Source organism: Scatophagus argus, chromosome 23 (genome assembly GCF_020382885.2).
Source record: "Scatophagus argus isolate fScaArg1 chromosome 23, fScaArg1.pri, whole genome shotgun sequence".
Taxonomy (NCBI): domain Eukaryota; kingdom Metazoa; phylum Chordata; class Actinopteri; family Scatophagidae; genus Scatophagus; species Scatophagus argus.
The window spans coordinates 12397642-12416447 of NC_058515.1; the positions used below are offsets into that span (position 1 = coordinate 12397642).

Consider the following 18806-nt stretch of genomic DNA (forward strand, 5'->3'; position numbering starts at 1 on the left):
GCCATCTAAAGAGAGATCAGAGTGGAAAGACTTAGTCAAACAATCTACATGCAGGCTGGAAAAATGACAAAAATCAGGCTTTCATATTCACATTACAGGCTCGTTTCATTTAGTGCTGAGGTTTAACAAAAAATACATCCACTCTTCCTCATATTACAAACTATGAGCAATTCATGTAACCCACCAGTGACAACGTATAGTCTGCAAAAGCAGCAGTTAGTGAGGCAGATCTAACAGAAATTTTAGTTAAAGAAAACAAAATGACCTAAAAGTGAAAAGACAAAACAACTGACACCCCCCACCCCAATATTACGACACACTTAAAAACACGACTTTAAAAAATCATTTTATGATTGCACACTAAAAAGAAGAACCAAAAGAAACACGGAAAAGTGATCTGAACCATTTCGACTTCTGAGCACTTAATAATGAAGCAGCCTGCTTGACATGCGTTGACAAGAATTTTGAGCTGCTCAGACCAAGGGAATTTTATCTCAATTTGGGGAACCTGAAGAGGTTAATATAAACAATATTTCACAAGAAACATTTACTACTACTACCTATTTATAAAAAAACATATTTATTTGGGGACTCTTAGATGATTCCGCCATTTTGAGATCGACTTTTTGGAGCTGGTTCACTGATAATCACAGATAATTAAGACATTTACGTGTGAATGCTTGCAGGATGTAACCACAGAATCTGCACAATCTCTAAAATGTGTAAAAATACCCCTACCAGTGCTAAATCTTGATGCTAATCATGCTCTGGACGTTAAACACAATGCGGCACTCAGGAAACTTTCCAGTTTACTGACACCAGATGATACATGACTCGGGGAAAAAGAACTCCTATTTAGCACCTCCGGTAAAAGCATCACAAGGTTTGCAGGTATGAGGAAACGCTGACACATCTTCTCTCCCTCTTGACCTTCCTCAGTGACAGAATCTTTCATCCGACCGATTCAGCTATTCACCACCAATGGTATTCTGTGTATACATGGACCTGTCGCACTGTGTAACTTCATGCATGCACCACTACAAACAGTGTATATTAGTGATGACGGTGGGATTACTCATTGGTTGTCAAAAGGTATCAACACAACCACACTTTTTCAATACCAGGTGTTGAAAATGATGTAATAAAAAGGGAAAAAAAGGGCGCCATCAGATTTTCAACCCAATGTTGCACAGATATTATTGCAAATGTTATGTGTGTTTTGTGTAACACTAGGACTTTTCAGTCAACCTATGCAGTAGTTTTATATTAACAAGCATTTCTACAAATCTGCTGAGGCACCAGTGGTATTTATCACAGCAGTAGGAGCAGAATTGCAACAGTAGCAGCAACAGTTCAACAGAAGCAAAGTGCGCAACAACAGCTAAAATGGGCTAAAAAAGATTTTCACCAGAGAACTCCTGAGGAAAAACTTGATTATTTTAGCTGCTTTATATCATAGAAAAAAAAAACTGCACGCATGACTAAATCATCAACATCAAGACTAAAGAGGTACGACATACACAATCAACTGGATTACAACTGGAATGTGTTTGTGAACATCTACAATGTTCACGAATGTTCTGACTTTTCACGAGGGTCAGAATCTTACAATGAGTAGGATTAACCAAATGGTCCATTTTTTTTTAAGCATTAATGCTAATATAAACCTTTATCTTCTTTGACAACTTCAAGCACAGACAAAGGTTCAGTAAATTCATTTTTAGTTGAATATGATAACAGAAGGACTTTCTTTCTTTTCCCATGCGTCAAATTTGATGGTGACATCCTGAAACACTTCCTCATTATTGCCAAGCATAAGTAAACATTCCCTTCCTTGACAACAGGGATGTGGTGAAATCATTTAATTCCTTTTCGCAGAGTCACGAGTACACTTATGACATGGGATTCAGACAGACATTTTTTTTCTGTATTGTCTGTCTACTAGGAGTGCGCACACATGCAGATTCATGAATGTATGGTATTTGTCGGCATGCTCTGAACTGAAACAATTTTTTCATTGTGTTCGCTAATTTGTCTGTCTCAACGTGCGAGTTCCATTGTGACGTGTCTGCCAGGCTTTGTGAACACAGGTTACATTGGACTGTCTGCAATAACAGGTGTTGACAGGCAGCCAGTGCAAGCAATTCATCAGAAATGAGAGGCAGACTGAACCAGAGCGTCACACGGGAAGCACAGAAACTGCAAGTTCGCTATGTGGACTCCAGTGTATCTCTGAAAAGAAAACTCAACACAATGTGGCTATGATGCTGCTGAACAAGTAGAGTTGGATTTTTGTGGTTTCATTATCCTTGAAACAAACCTTGAGCAAACACTGACTTTGGAGCTCACATTTCAGCAGGTTCAAAAAGACCTAAGTGTAAACAGCAGTGAGTTTAGCACGAATTCAACAGGTCTTAACACAATTTTATTAATATACCAACAACGAAATGGTTGTAAAACTTTCAATCAGTGGCTGGATATGCAAGGCTGAAGAAAGCAAATTCAATCCATATGGCTAAAAGCCAAATTAGTTTAATAACGTTTGAGTGACAATCCTTTGACATTGATTGACACATAACTCCTCTGCCTATGCAGATTATAAAATATGTCATTGACTAATCTTCAGTCATCATGATGTGTTTTATGTCAGTGAAAAGGGCCTGAACACTAAAGCACATGGGAGCAGTGAAGGCAATCACAGGAAATCCCAAGAAAAAGTTTTTAAAAAAACCCTGCACTTTTAAAGAATCTACTCCTTATATATTTGTATATATTATTAAACCCTGAAGTTTAAAAATCTGCCAGTGCAGTCAGATATATAGTAAGTTCAGATACAGAGAAAGGTGACAGAATAAAGCTGACTCACATACTAGAATTAAAATTATTATATCAGGGGCATAATATGGTCTTAAAATGACAATAATATTGTTAATTGCAATTATTTCTGGGACAATATATCATCCAATAAAATTTCTAAAACAGACAGCCCTTTGAAGGACTGTTCTCAATGCAGTGCTCACTCCATCACACGCTGCAGCAGTATTGCTTGGACATGTACACAAAGAAACAAAGGAGGAGCAGGTAAATATTTGGTTTATGATATTAGCATTTAGATCTGTAGACGTAAGTAAGCACTGTTTACACATACAGCTGTACTTGTGCCTGTTAATTCAGCTTCAGCAATGTGCTGATGCCCTTCAGATGAAATAGATATTAAATGCAAACACATGGTGTTTTCTTAAATTATAAAGCTCCTATATGCTTTAAATGAAAAAAAACTAAACACAAATTAGTTGGACATGTCATATGCGCAGTACTTTATATGTACTGCTGAACTATAAAACCATTCCTACACCAGAGACACAATGTGCACACACTGTGTCACACAAGCGGACAGCTTCTGGAGCCAAGTCCTATGTAGAAGGAACCACGAGGTGCTCTGAGGCTGAAGAAGAACACATTCAGGAACAGATTCAACCCAAAAACATATAACTTCCTCGTTCCACCACATATAACTGACTCCACACACACACACATTCACATCACCTCCATATAATGGCTTCTGGTAAAAATGAATGAGGTTGAGGTCAGGGCTCTGTGTGGGCCAGTCAAGTTCCTCCACACCAAACTCATCCAATCATGTCTTTATGGAGCTGTGCTTTGTGCCCTGGGGAACAGTCATGCTAAACATACAAACCTAAACCTAGAATCCCCTTCTAGTGAAGAGAAATCTTTATGCTTGAAGTAAAGAGTCCAACCCCTGAAAAACAGCCCCATACAACACTTGAATTCAATAATAAAGAGGTGTACCCAATACTTTCGTCTATATAGCGTACTTCAAATTTCTTCCTGATGATGTCATTACCTTGTAGTACTACATGACTTTATGACGCAGTGTATTGGTGGTGAAACATGCTGACTAAAGTATTCCATGGCAATTCAATCTTTTGTTCTGCTTGCTAACCAACTCATGCCTGATTCACCACAGGAATATGCTCTTACGAGCCGAAATCCTCTTCTGCCATGACAACCAGCCAGGTTTGACACAGTGAGGCCATGACCAAAGCTTTAATGCCACAATGCGACACACAGCCTGTGCCATTGTTCATTCACGCTGCACTGTTAATCTGCAACATTCTTCTGTTAAGCAAGACATTTACTGTATTTTTAGTTTTCAGTTTCACCCTGCAATGGGACATGATAAAAATGCAAGAAAGGATTACTTTAAATGTCCTCAAGTGTGATGTATTAAGAAATGGTCTGCTTTGCAAACAGATTAATCTTTAATAGCTCGAGTGGCGTATTTTAATGATAGTCAAAGAATTGGAGCCATTTATGATTTCTAATACGGTAAAAGAATGTTGAAAAACAGAATTTCTAGTGAAAGTAATTAATTAATAGCAAGTAAAACTGAATTATTTGGCTTTTTTAGAGATGAATGAGTGAGATAACTTCTTGATATTACAAACCCACAGTCTGAATGCTGCTAACCACAGAACAAGGTAACTTTTTCACTTTCATGTTTGTTTAGCTATGTAAAACGAGTATTGTAGCTGAGTAGCTCTGTTATGTGAGCTACTCAATTAATTAAAAATTTGCACAATTGAAGGTATATGGTTATGAGTGATATGGCTTGATAGTAAATTTAAAATTAAAGCACCGCATTTCTATATCCTGGGGGACTCATAATGGGGGCAGAGGAGCAGAAATAGTTTGATTAACCTAATCTGTTGTAGTCAAATAGAGAAAATGCTGGATTTTGTTTTTCAAGAATGGTATTCACAGGAAAGCCATATTCCAAAAACCAGTTTTAAAGATACTCCGTGACTAGCTATATGGCTGATGAACTAGTTACTCCACATCCCCGATTCACTCTTCTTAACCGGTATTGCAACCACTCAACGTGACTAAGCCATTACTTTTTCTCCAAAGTGAAAAAGTTGTTCTGTGGTTAGCGGCATTCAGACTGTGTGGGTGTGTTTTGAATATCAAGAAGTTATCTCAGCTGTTCATCTCTAAAAAAGCCAAATAATTCAGTTTTACTTGTTATTAATTAATTACTTTTACTAGAAATTCTGTTATCAACATTCTTTTACTGTATTAGATATTACAAATCTCTCCAATTCTTTCATCATTAAAATACGTACAGCTACTCCAACTATTAAAGATTAATCTGTATCCAAAGCAGACCATTTTCTTAATACACCACACTTGAGGACATGTCCCATTGCAGGGAGAAACTCAAAACTAGATTAAAGGAAAAAAGTGTAGTTCTTTGATGAAATCTTGCATTTCAAAAGTCCTCTTCAGTGATCACAGTTCAACCTGATCAAATAATTACCATCGTCTCTTATTACAGACTGACAGTTCAGAGCTGCCTGGACTTGCCTGGTTAATTATTAGGGAGGGTTCATGTTCACAAAAAAAGAAAAAAACACAATGGCGATGTTGAAGCAAACAGAAAGGAGGGCACTGCCACCAAGAAACCAGTTCTTGGCATTGTGTCGCTGGTCTCATGACTGGTTTCATATACCAACCCATGTGTTTCTCATATTGTTACCTCTTACGGCATTTTTCCAAGACATTTGCACTGGTGAGGAGCTGTGTGGAGGCCTCATTTAATCATCACGTTACAACTCACTGCATAAAGACAAGATATTCACATCTGGATTACCATCAAAAACTATGGTCTAAACTATGGTCCACTCAAATCAATGGAGATTCATTAAGCAGATCTAGAAAACCCTTAAAAGCCTTAGTATTATGTATCATGTCATATTTTTTACATTTTTTTGAGTACATGAGCATCTATTTGAGCACATATATAAACTAACACCTTGTTTTACATGACACTGCTGTGTTACCACTACATCTGACAGTAACCACGCAGGAAGACACCAAAAACGGTGCCTGTTTCCTTGTCCATCTTTATCAGGTTACAAGCACTCTTTGCCCTCAGGGAAGTAATGAAAGCAGAAACTAAACTAGCTTTCAAAAGGGGGGGGGTTAAACGTTCTGTGACATTGCAAAATTTGTTCGTCCTTTCCATTACACACGCCCTTAAGCCCCACCCTATAGGGACACCACCTGTGACGTCAGACAAGTTTTTGTGGTTTTGCTGTCTTCCAGTTTTCCCTATAAATAGTGACATGGAGCGAACAGGTGTCACATCTCCACCGAGGATCTGGATAAGATCATCAGATTTGTCAGCAGCACAACCGTAAAGCACACCGGACAGTAAAGCGATACAGGATCTGCATTAATAGGAACTAAGCTGCTTTTTTTTTTGCTTGCTTCTAAATATAATTTCATCCATCACTGGAACTGAAGACAAAAAGATCTGCAGGTAGGGCAAAACAATTTGGATAAAGTGAGAATATTTTTCTAGCTTCCCCTTGTAACATAAACTACATGTTAGATGTGTCTTCAATGTGTTAAGAACTCTTTATGTATTCAATACTTTTTGGCTTTGCATATAGATTAACATATTAATTATAATACATGTTCAGCTTAATGATATATTAATGGCTGAAAATGTTATAAAATTTAGCCTGGATTTTCAAATAGTACCATGACCCACCGCAAAGCAAATGTAATTAAAGGTGCAATCATTAAATATGGTTCACCTTTAACAACATTTACTAAAACTTCTGCTCCACAACCTCCAAGTCGCGTAGCCTACTACTGGATGTTTGTGAATACAGTTCTTTTCAATTATTTAGTACTGGCTTTAATTTTTACTCAGATATTTTGCTTTTAAATTTTTCCCAGAGGTCATTTAATACAATCTCTGCTACATCAGAACTGTAGATGAAGTTTTCCATTATTTATTTAACTGAACAATCTCACTCTATCTACTCTAGGCATGAACAACAGACTGGTCCTCGTTGTCCTGTTCGTGACACTGTCCTCGCTATCTATGGGCACCTACGGTCAAACCACAACTAATATGACAACACCTGATCCGCCAACTGAGACTACAAATATGACAATGGCACCAACCATGACAATGAACACAGGGAACAGCTCCTCAGTTGCGCCAGATACAACAATGGCACCAACCATGACAATGAACACAGGGAACAGCTCCTCAGTTGCACCAGATACAACAATGGCACCAACCATGACAATGAACACAGGGAACAGCTCCTCAGTTGCTCCAGATACAACAATGGCACCAACCATGACAATGAACACAGGGAACAGCTCCTCAGTTGCTCCAGATACAACAATGGCACCAACAATGACAACAGCAGCAGGGAACAACTCCTCAGTTGCACCAGATACAACAATGGCGCCAACAATGACAACAGCACCTGCCACAGTCGCAACAACAGCCCCCCCACTGACGCCCAACACAACAGTAGAAACTCTAGAGGTGAGAGATGCCCAGCACCTAAAAAAAGCATAATGGATTACAAAAGAACAGAGTAGGATCAAGTTAAATTAAAACATTTATTTTTTGATGTATTCATCAAAGTGCACCTTTCCCACCCATTTAACTGATTCTTGTCTCCCTTGCAGACAGATATTTCTCGCGCAGGATGTGGGACCGAGCGGCTCTGTGCAGCTGAGCCCTCTACATGCGACCCCGCCATTGCAGGGTCATGCTTCTTTCTTTCTGCTAAGCAGCAGAGTGGTCAAAACTTCGAGTTTGGACTCTCTGGAGAGTCAGAGGGCTACCTGGCTGCCTCCCTGTCAGTTGACAACACACTGGTATGTCACTCACTCACAGATCTAAGTACCATGAAGTCTAATCCAGAGCCAATCTAACAGTTTGTTTGAAGGTGTCTGTTGAAACAGGTTCAATTCACCATTTTTTTGTTTTGTGCTGCAGGGAGACAACGACCAAACTTACGTCTGTGCAAACAACAACGGTCTTGTTCAGTTCTTTGGCGCTCTCCTCAACAATGGTCAGCTGACTGTAACCCAGGTGAGTTCTACTTGACTCAAATCAATGAGGGGGGCAGAGCTGAGTTAGGATAAAAAAAAATTAACTCAGTGAGTGTGACTGAGTCTTCATGACATCTGCATGGCACACTCATGAACGACCAGTCATCTGTAGTATAATGCAAAAATTTGTGTAAAAATGAAAGAGCTGTAGGCACATCTGGCCTGCTTATGAACGTAATGTCCAAGTCAAATACTGAACAATCAGTACAGTATGCCACACCTGTTGCTATAGCAAAGTGAAGACAAACATTGATTCAAATCGCCCACATATGCATAAAATATAAATATTTGTAATACACCACTGAAAACTCATTGTCATCTATGATCCGTTTCTCACCAGCTGAACGCGAACTCTGTGAGGGGCAGGGTCAATGGAAACAGAATCCAGTGTACATTTGCTGCCACTGTGCCAGGCTCAACTACAAGAGCATCGACCCTTTCACTTGCAATCTCCACTGGACCTTTCAACAGCAGTAAGCAAACAAATCAGAGTCACACATTCACATGCACTTTCAACTAAACCCCATCACAAACAATAGCACAGATAATGGTGCAAACACATCAGTGATATTTTTGTCTTTCGCTTGCACATCAGCTTCCGGCACTCTGGGACCCCCGAACACCCAATTGAGGAGTGATCCTGTAGACCTGGGAAATCCTAACGCCACCGTCACCAATCAGATTACCCCCAACAGCACTGTTTCTCCCACTACAGTTGCTGCTACGACCGCCAACCACGCCATTACACTGCAACAATCACTGATGCAAGGTGAGCATAAGAGAAAGAAGCTTTCCATAAAGTGCCTGCAATTACATGTGTTTCAACAATGCCTAATAAATGTCTGTTCTCCCGTCCTTCCCTGCAGCTCTGCTGATCTCTGTTGGTGTCCTGGGTCTGGCCATGCGATGAAGAAACTGAAATCCCCCAAAACCCTGACTTCCCGATCCATAAACGCGTGCTTCAACATATAAGCTGTTAAACATCTCACAGGAACTTATCTACAGAGCCTCTCAGATTGTTGAAATCATGGTTAATATTATGTCAGGAGGAGTTGTTGGAGGGCGGTTACTCTTCTACATCCTTCTGCAAGCAATTTTCACTTCTATGATGAATTAAGTGAATTGATTTTTAGGAGTTTTTAATTTAAAGTATATGAAGCATATTTTTTGTTTGTTTTTGTTTGCAACCACAGGACTGCTGGATTTTTGTCCTAAAACTGATTTAATTGCAGGCAAATACAACATACAACTCAATGTTTTTATCCTGTCCTGTCACTCATAACGGTGTCCACAAATGGCAGATGTGTCTTTTGTAATGTTATTATGTTTTTCTCTTCGGTGTGAATGCACATATTGTTGCACATTTTGTTCATCACAATGAAGCCTTCACTGGCTGATATTTTCAGGTGTCTGTGTGAGCAAGTGCACATGAGCCATTGCTCATATGGACTGCTAGATTTGATACCAAATATTGGTATAATTTATTTTGCACCTTGCTTATGTAACAATTGATTTTTTATTTTGAAATAAATAATTTTATCCAAACTGGTCATCTTAGCAGCGTTAATAAACGGTCAGATATTTTCAGATACTAGACTGTCATGACCGAACACAAAATGTTCTGTAACTTTGTTCATCTAAAGTCAGTGGTTCCCATAAAAATGATTTGTGTCAAAACAATTTGCATATACAGACTTTAACTGGAGCCGTTATGGTGGTTCAAAAGCCACAAGTACTGGCACAAAGAAACAAGCATATCTGCCCTGGAGGAGCCGGATAATAAGGCTGATATATGACTGCATACCAACAAAAATAAAAACCAGTGGGACATTATCTTTTTTGTCAAATGCATCTGGTATCGACTAGCAATGTCAGCAACACTCAAATGACTAGACAGCAAATCGCGCACATCCCTAATTATGTTCAGTTATGTCTTAGCGAGCTCTTTGTGACAGTGAAGAACATAAATATACACAACAGAAACACTAAAAGTATGGCATAAACTTCTGCCAGTCAACAGAGTTTTACTTCCCCGTGTGGGTCCTGATGACACACTGATGATGTGGGACAAAGATCACCGAAACTGTCCAATCAGTGAGTTACCTGATGGACTGTTAAACTTAATTTGACTAGCAGGTGGATTTTTACAACCAGTGCCACAAAAGAAACTCAGGAACTAAAACAGTCAAAATAACGTAGTGTCAAATGTGACAACAGCCAATGATTTCCTTTGTTTCCGATACACAGAACAAAATAGCGGTTGGTAAATGTTGTCTTCTGACTGTCACAGTGGAACAGAATAGACAGCTTTAAAAACACAGAATCTTTCCTGTCATACCCAAATTTAAAACCCTGTTAAGCTGAAAAAAGCTATACATTACTTTCCTGTAATGTGTTAAACTCTCGGAATTATTACACTCCCAAGGCATATTTTTACAGCACCTTATAATGATGTGAAGCTGCTAAATAAATTCTATTTTGTTAAATGATTTGACTTTAGGAAGTCAACACTAAAATATCACATTTAAATAATTAACATAACATATTAACATAAAAACAAATGTCAAATTGCAAATACTAAATAAAAATGTGAACAACCGCTCTATAATGGAAGAAGAAAGAAGTTAATCAGTAAGTTGATCGAAAGTCACAAACAGATGTCCATCTGGGCGTGTTGTCCTTCATGCAAACATCTCTGACTGCAAATTTCCATGTTCTCATGTACCAGCACAAATTACCCAGTACAGTTTCTGAATGCTGAGACTCAGAGGAAAACTACAGAGACAGTAACAAGACTACCTAGTAGATGGTGTCGGTCTGAAGTGTATTTTTATTAAGACTGTCAGAGCTTTGACTCCTTGGCATTTTCTCCACAGCCATGCATGGGAGCCAGTACATTTGGATCCTCAATGGTAAGTCACAACATCTTAAACGGTTTACTTTATTTGTTTTTAATTACGTAATCATTTCATCTTTTTTTTTATTTCTTTGTCTTTTAAAATTTGATTCAATTTCAATACTTTATAAAGATATTTTCAAGACTAAAGATCAAAGCTACAATTTCCAATAAGGGGTAATTAAAAAAAATATGTCAAAACAAGGTGACGGATTCTCAGCTAACCTCAACTTTCAAAACTCTAATTCTCTCACATCCTGAAGATGTTAAGCAACATTACCACATAACTGGAGTGGTGTGTCTGTCCACTTCATCTGGCTGTATATTTGGTCTCTACAAACTCCTGCTATATGCATACAAAGCATTACTGTTGGACACAGCCTTGACGAAAGTGACTCAGTCAACCCAAAACAACAAGCTAAAAATGTATTAATTAGCTAATAAAGCTACAGTGTTAATTTATGGCATCTTGCCACTATGAGTAACATTAGAGTATTTTGAATCACTGTTTATCGAAATTTTTATCGATGCAGGTTTAATATGAGAAAACTGTTTCAAATACACACATTAGCCACAACTTACCCCCTGGTGACATGTTTCCTTTTGTTATAATTTGCTTACATTTCATCTATATATCTGTGATGATAAGTTCAAAATCAGAATCAGAATTCCTTTATTTATCAATGAGGGGAAATTCTTTATGTACAGACATTGCACTTGCAGTTTTCCCGACCAAGATAAGTTAAATAAGTTGATAAGTTAAGTAAAATATACTATATATGATAATGTGCACGTCATTATTGTCTTTTATTTTATAAAGGAGATAAAATTAAGCACTTTTCTAACATCTCTGATCACTTAGGCATTTCCCTCCTGCTGACATCTGGAGCACTGGCAGGTAAACCGTTTTATATTCCTCTCAATTAATGCTGTGGTTTTCTTGTCTAATAAATATTGTGTTTGTCATTAAGATAATCTTTCCCAAAACGTGGCCCTGAACAAAAAAGCCGACCAGTCTTCAGAAAACGAGTCTGGTGCTGCTGGCAGGGCTGTGGATGGGAACAGAGACTCAAGGTTTCAAAGCGGATCCTGTACCCTCACCAATACAGAGACTGATCCCTGGTGGAGGGTAGATCTGCACAATGTGTACAAAATTACTGTTGTGATGATAACCAACAGCAATGACCTTGAAAACAGGCTGAACGGTGCCGAAGTCTGGATTGGAAACTCAATAAAGGCCAATGACATCAAAAACACCAGGTAAAACAGCTTGATACAGATCTGCATAATACATCTACATAATACATATGAAAAAGCTTTTGTTCCTCTCACTTTCTCTTTCCGTGTCCATTCCTTTTCTCACATACACAGGTGTGCAGTCATCTCTCATATTCCCAGTGGGCAAACATTATACTTTACATGTAGCGCTACAGAGGGACGCTATGTCGCCGTGCTTCTCCCGGGAAGCAATAAGGTTCTAAGTCTCTGCGAAGTTGAGGTGTACCATGTGAGCTTCGGTAAGGATATACGTCATATGATGTAGATACTAAATTCACTCGATTCTGCAAGGGTTTTTGTGGTACCAGACTCTACATGTGCACAATAAGACCTAGACCTTATTTCCTGTAAGGTTATTAGTTTTAAATTATTAGTCTTGACCTTCTCGCCTTTGAAAGATCGTTAAAGGTTGCCAGTCAACAATAGGCCTAGTTAAACACCTTTCTTTCCTCATTGCATCATTGGCATATATATTTATATATAAAAATGGACAATGTGTCTCCACTTCCTCCCACTGTACAACTATTAACAGGAAAATGGAAACTTGAACATACATCAGTGTGATAAGAACTAACTAAAATGACAGTAACCATCTTTGTTCTTTGAAAAAATTTTACCTTAAGTTAACTTAGCGTTATTAGTTTGACCTATTTCCATTCTGCATACCTGAAGTGGGCTGGATTTAGGACCAATACTGGAGTCTGCCACCAGGGGGCAATCAAGATGCTTTAACATAATATTGTGGCGCTACCATATCGTCCATGTTTACATACAGTCAATGGGCCTAACAAAAAATAATTGAGTTGGTTCTTACCCTCCAATTGAAACAGTACAGCATCCAGATGTCATTGTCCAGCCAGACTGAAGGCATCCACAAGGCTTAGGACAGCAGTCGAAGCAGTTGCACATTGTCAACAGAAAAGATCCTCCCAAAGCCTGCACACAAGTGTACACAACAGTTCTCATATGGTCCGATGTTTCCTTTTTCACTTTCCATAGAATTAACACGTAACAGTGAACATAATAGCAATTTTCTAACCAAACTATCTCGTTCTCAAAACAATACACACCTGGCCCACAACATTTTTAAACCATGTACGCATTAGCTTTAGCCACATTTTATTATTACTGCGTCACCACGGCAGCCATGTTTCTCGTAACATCTCGGCCGTAATTAAGCTAGCAGAGGTTAGTTCAACAAAAATGTGATATCCTTAGTGGTTTTACGTAACACAAAATTCGACTCCGGTGCAACAAAATCTTAATGCTAACACCAAGGGATGCTATTAGCTTCTCTTCACTCAATTTCGCGTCGTTTCTGCCTGACACACCTGTCCTAGTCAGCCCCTGTATCCGGTAACCGAGGATGCACGATGCGCAGGAGCACAGAAACGGCCAGCCAGTACGCTTCTTGCGTGGTGTTTAGGGGTCATCTGTAAATTGGGGTTACAGAAAATAATCTGTGTTTCATCACTAATAATCTGTTTTGCATAGACTAATACCGCCACAGTGGATATTTTCAGAGGGGTTTTGAGCATATGCGACTCACAGTAACGGCCGTTGCCCCCCTCTACCACCCCTTGTGGGAGCCATTATTGTTAACCCTTTTTTTGTCCAAACATAGCCCAACCATGTCATGTGATCTGCTATTTCACTTACCACCTGTACAGCTTTGGCAGGTAGCACATAGCTAATAAGAAATCATAGATGTAGGCAGCAATTCAGTGATCTGGGCCCCAGTTGTCTGTCCATCACTGGGTCCCCTGAATAACTCTGTATTCCTCTCTTCCAGTGGCAACACTAACTTGCACTTCAGGCATCATTGTAATGATGACACGATCAAACCGTCTGTCTTGTTTTGTTGCAAGCATATCCTTTACCCAATGTGGCACTGAGAGGAGTTGCCACCCAGGCTTCGACGCTCTCCTTTGCTTCTGCCGACAAAGCCATCGATGGGAGACGGAACTCATTCTACAGCCATGGTTTCTGCAGCCACACTGCCGAGAACGAGACAAACCCCTGGTGGAGGGTGGACCTGCTAGCAGTATATACTGTCATATCTGTCAAAGTCACCAATAGAGGAGACTGCTGTGCTGAAAGACTGGACGGAGCTGAGATCCGAATCGGGAACTCGCTGGTGAACAACGGAAACAACAACCCCAGGTCCTGACGAGTCGAAATTTCATGTGTTTTCATTTCCAGGACTTTTTGGTGTTTCTTTGAATGATTTGAATGCATTTCCCTCCATTGTCAGGTGTGCTTCAATCTCTCACATCAGTGCAGGTAAAACCTACACGTTCCGCTGCGATGGAGGCAGCTTGAACGGTCGCTTTGTGAACATGGTCATCCCAGGAGAGAGGAAGACTCTCACCCTGTGTGAAGTGGAGGTGTATGCAACCCCACCAGGTACCAATGTAACTGACTGGCTTTGATTTATTAAAACTCAAGAGTCTGATATTGATTCTTTTATTTCCATTGCAGTGGCACCTCTGCCAAACGTGGCCTTGAAGAAGCAAGCAATACAATCATCCACTGGTTCAGACCCTAATGTAAGGGATGCCTCTAATGCTGTCAGTGGGTGTAAAAGTGCTATATTCTCTGATGGGTGCTGTTCCCACACTTTGTCAGAGTCTAATCCCTGGTGGAGTGTAGACTTGTCAGCTGTGCACAGGGTCAGAGCTGTCACCATCATCAACAGACAAGACTGTTGCTCTGAAAGGCTTATGGGGGCGGAGATCTGGATTGGGAACTCATATGAGACCTATAACGATAGCTACAGGTAAAGGAAAAATATCTGCAAAAATTTGCCAGAGAATAATTAAGAAATGGTCCTAAAAATGCATGCAAACTTACTGTTCAGGCAACACTGATGCGTTTCTCCACTGATGCGGTGTTTCTCCTCATCCATTAGGTGTGGCAGTGTGTCACAGGTACAGGCTACACCAATTCACACCTTCAGGTGTGGAGACATCAGCGGTCAATACGTTTTTGTGACTATTCCAGGACATCTAAAGATTTTGTCACTGTGTGAAGTGGAGGTGTACGCTTTTCCGCAAGGTACGGTTCTTATCCGTTATGGAGATCAACCGAAAACTGTGATGTTGTGTGTGTTTGATGAACCAAACAACTTTCTGCTCTTTCTTATCAGTGCCAGAAGTTGCCCCTTCTTCTCGTTTGCTTCTTCTTCCTCCCCCTCCCCCTCCTCTTCCTCCTCCTCCTCCCACTGTGAGCACGCAGCTGAGTGGCAGGGATGTGACGGTGGTGGGACGCAGGCTTTGCTGGTCCGACGCTCTGTTCTTCTGTAGACGTCACCACTGGGACCTGCTCAGCCTTCACAGCCAAGAAGAGCAGAGCGAGATGGAGCGGCTGCTGAGTGGCAGTCCTTTCCCCCTCACAGACTACGTCTGGCTGGGATTGCGCAGGTACGCCACACTGACACTGAAGTGATTTGGCCTGTGCTGTGGTTCAGGCAGGTAGGTGCTCAGCATCTCACTCAAGCACAACTCAACACGACTTGGTGTAAAATTGCAGGTGTGTTTTGTCACTTACGTGATGGCCTCTCTGGTGATCTTTAAAACTTTCAGCCTTATATAATATACTTTTCTAAACTCAGGATTTAAGAGGTCTTTAATGTATAACCTCCTTTATAAACACTGAGTTTCCGTGTTCATGCTTTCTTTATTAAACTTTTTCAGTCCATCTCCTGCATTGGTTAATTTTGGGACGAACGAGTCCTGAGTTTTTGTCTTTTTTCATGCAATTAAAGACTTTGTTCAGGGTTGAAAGATGAAGACATCTGCCCTGCCCTGCTCTCTTTCCATACAATCAAAAAAATGTAAATGTAAATACCCAAAAGACACGGGTCTTTGAGTCAAATGTTGCGTGTCCTTGCATTTGCTCATTTGCATTGCTGCCTTTCTAAGACAGATGTGTGTGGATGCTTTGCTTGCAGCTCTCACTGAAGCCATAACCTTCTGACAAAGTCTAACGTTAGAGCTGAAACCAGGAGGCGGTTAACTGACTCACTGATTGACAGAAAATGAATCTACAACAATTCTGATAATAAGTCGTTTAGGTCTGGACCATTTGTTAAGGCAGGGTTTATCTTTGCTCACATGGATCTCAACAAACAGCTTTCAAAATGTTAAAAATGTTAAAATATTTCTGCTTTAAAACCTAATCTCTCTTATTAACATCTGTTAACAAACATCTGAAATCTGTTAAGAAACCTGTTTGGCAGACAGAAGATGCTCAACAGCTGGTTCTGGATGTCTGGCGATTCCATGAATTTCACCAAATGGCCACAAGGTTCTGCCGCCCGCCCTTCCACCAACCTCTGTGGAGGCGTGGCAAGAGGAGAGCGCCACCTGTGGGAGGACCAGCCCTGCGATGAGCTCCTCAACTTCATCTGCCAGTCACGTAAGGGTTATAGCTCACATCCCGCGTGTGTGCTCATATCGTACTTGGCCTTATCCTTCACCAGCTCTTTCTGTGCCTTAGGTGCCGAGGACGCAGGACAAAGAGTGTATTTCTACAGCACCCGCGAAGTCCTCAGTACGAGTTAAGATAATCTGAAGGTCGAGATCCTTTTTGTTCCCTAAATAGTTTCTGCATGTCCGCTGTGGTGCATTATGAGCAGTTTTTGTTGTCCGTACGCCCATATTTCCACTGCGCTCAGCTGAAACTACACATGAACCAGAGATTTAAATATGAATACATGCTCATAATATCAATATTATACACTTGCATTTATTTATTTATTAAGTTTATCTGTACCTAATTCTGTGTTTGTGCTTCTGTAACACCCAGATTCCCCCTCAAGTCATTAAAGGATTATCTTATCTTTTCAATAGTGACTAAAAAAAGTGTGATCTTGCACCCATAATAATAAAGTAAGAAATAAAGCAATAGCTGTTAACTTCCTGGCCTTGATATCTTATTATTTTATCACTTCAGATGGTTTTGTAATGTGTGAAAGACCTTTGAGATGTGAACTGCAGAACTGAACTATCAACAGCCACGCTTGCCACACAAAAAGGGGTTACATTTGCATTAAAACAACAGAAAATAGTGATACTGCTGCATATTCACTCTCTAATTGTTTGGCTGACCTTGAGGTAGGAGAGAATTAATCATCTGCCATATTGTGCTCGTGTGTCATCACACGCTAAAATATGCAAGTAGTCTCTTTGTAGTGTAAGTGAAGCCGAATGAGTGAACTGCTGGGTTGAGTGCATGCAATTTTGAATAATCAAAAGAAAGAAAACGTTTATATACTGAAATAAACACTTGGCAGCCTTGGGAATGTTGAACGGTGGACGTTCATGAGCTACCTGCTCAGGTTATGCAATTTGCGGTTTAATCCTCCCTGTTACCTCCCAGCTTACACACAAGAAGCACTGGATGCAGTGCCAGTTCTCTAAATGTTATTGTGCTTTGTATAAGGTGTGGTGCAAACTTCAAGGGTGAGTAATGAGTGTAATACCAACGGTATTAATGGGTGTGTAACATGTAATATAAACTGAGCTACAGGTGAAGCAGATACGAACACACCAGGCAGAGCAGGAGAGTGATTTACCTGGTTCTTCTTGTTCTTCTTGTCTTCAGGTGTGTGTGTGCTGAATCTTTACTTTGACTCAGCACTGAAGCTACAACATTGTGCGGTTTCATTTCAAATTTCTTTTCCATTTCCAGCAAAATTTGGTCAGATGTTCTCAATGCAACAGACCCTGAAACAAATGTGCATTTTACGAAAAATATCTAAGAAATTCAAGCAAGAGACAAGTGATTCCCTCCATCTATTATATCAATATTTGTTTATTTCATAGTTAAGTAACCCGACGAAGAGAAGATAACCTCGTGTCCTACGCAAGCGCTTTCCCATTATTGCAATACCACACAATAAACACACGGGGGCGCTGTTCAGCTGTTGTAGGGGATGATCAAAACTGATTCCATTGCTTCACTCTCAGAGCGGTCTAAACACACACCATAGTCTAAACACACACAATAGACTCTAAATGTAACCTCTAGAGGTTTCATTTAGCCTCTAGAGGTTAAATTTAGCGGCAGTAAAACCAGCAGACTGGCACCAACACTATGTATAAAGCAATAAAGCGATGAAAGAAAGAGAACGAGTGAATAAAGGCAACTTGAAGAGATTGTTCCTTATTGTTAAAGACTGTAAGTGAGAGACTACAGGTTTCAAAAGTGCTCCATAACTTGATAAGGGGTTGTTAACAGAATCATTACATCTCAACTTTAAGTTCTAATTTAGACGCTCGTATTCTCAGACACTTTCAATCCCATAAATCATGTCTTGTAGTGTTTTAAATCAGATTATTGGGGATTAACCTGCAAAGACACCAGCGGATCTATCAAACCAGGCTGCTGTAATTTTAACAAGTTACTTTTCAAGGGGCTCATATGTCCTGAGCAGCTGTACTGAGCAAGTGAAAAGGAGGTGTTTCAGGACTTTAGGAGAGCTGTGTACAGTCTGAGAAAGTGATCCCAGCCCTGGCTCGGAGACTAAACACTTAAGGCAGAAAGTGTGCATTGCACGCATGAAAGACTGAGCTGCATTGTGGGAGATGTAGGATTTGGAGGGCGAGTCAACCTGCGGACTAAGAGTCAGGATTATTCTGCTTCTAAAATGCCTCTTCCATGTCCCTCATGTTGT

At 40.0% G+C, this 18806-nt stretch overlaps 2 protein-coding genes across 2 annotated transcripts; both read left to right on the forward strand.

Annotated features, from left to right (window-relative positions):
* Positions 1–6160: 6160 nt before the first annotated feature.
* On the forward strand, positions 6161–9498 carry si:cabz01007794.1 (mucin-5AC). The gene is made up of 7 exons (XM_046381268.1): positions 6161–6346; positions 6864–7378; positions 7525–7716; positions 7838–7933; positions 8294–8426; positions 8549–8722; positions 8820–9498. The coding sequence occupies exons 2-7, from the start codon at positions 6866–6868 to the stop codon at positions 8861–8863; spliced, it is 1152 nt and encodes a 383-aa protein (XP_046237224.1). The 5' UTR covers positions 6161–6346; positions 6864–6865; the 3' UTR covers positions 8864–9498.
* Positions 9499–10634: 1136 nt separating this feature from the next.
* On the forward strand, positions 10635–17039 carry LOC124054838. The gene is made up of 11 exons (XM_046381256.1): positions 10635–10865; positions 11712–11747; positions 11821–12109; positions 12221–12366; positions 13996–14290; positions 14382–14533; positions 14609–14906; positions 15039–15184; positions 15276–15549; positions 16353–16546; positions 16628–17039. The coding sequence occupies exons 1-11, from the start codon at positions 10832–10834 to the stop codon at positions 16690–16692; spliced, it is 1929 nt and encodes a 642-aa protein (XP_046237212.1). The 5' UTR covers positions 10635–10831; the 3' UTR covers positions 16693–17039.
* The last annotated feature ends 1767 nt before the right edge of the window (positions 17040–18806 follow it).

Coding starts and splice junctions, on each gene's coding strand:
- LOC124054838 (XM_046381256.1), top strand. CDS start 10,832: ATGCATGGGAGCCAGTACATTTGGATCCTCAATG. Junction 14,534..14,608: donor GGTGTATGCAACCCCACCAG/GTACCAATGTAA, acceptor TTTCCATTGCAG/TGGCACCTCTGCCAAACGTG. Junction 16,547..16,627: donor CAACTTCATCTGCCAGTCAC/GTAAGGGTTATA, acceptor TCTGTGCCTTAG/GTGCCGAGGACGCAGGACAA.
- si:cabz01007794.1 (XM_046381268.1), top strand. CDS start 6,866: ATGAACAACAGACTGGTCCTCGTTGTCCTGTTCGTGACACTGTCCTCG. Junction 8,427..8,548: donor CACTGGACCTTTCAACAGCA/GTAAGCAAACAA, acceptor CTTGCACATCAG/CTTCCGGCACTCTGGGACCC. Junction 8,723..8,819: donor GCAACAATCACTGATGCAAG/GTGAGCATAAGA, acceptor CCTTCCCTGCAG/CTCTGCTGATCTCTGTTGGT.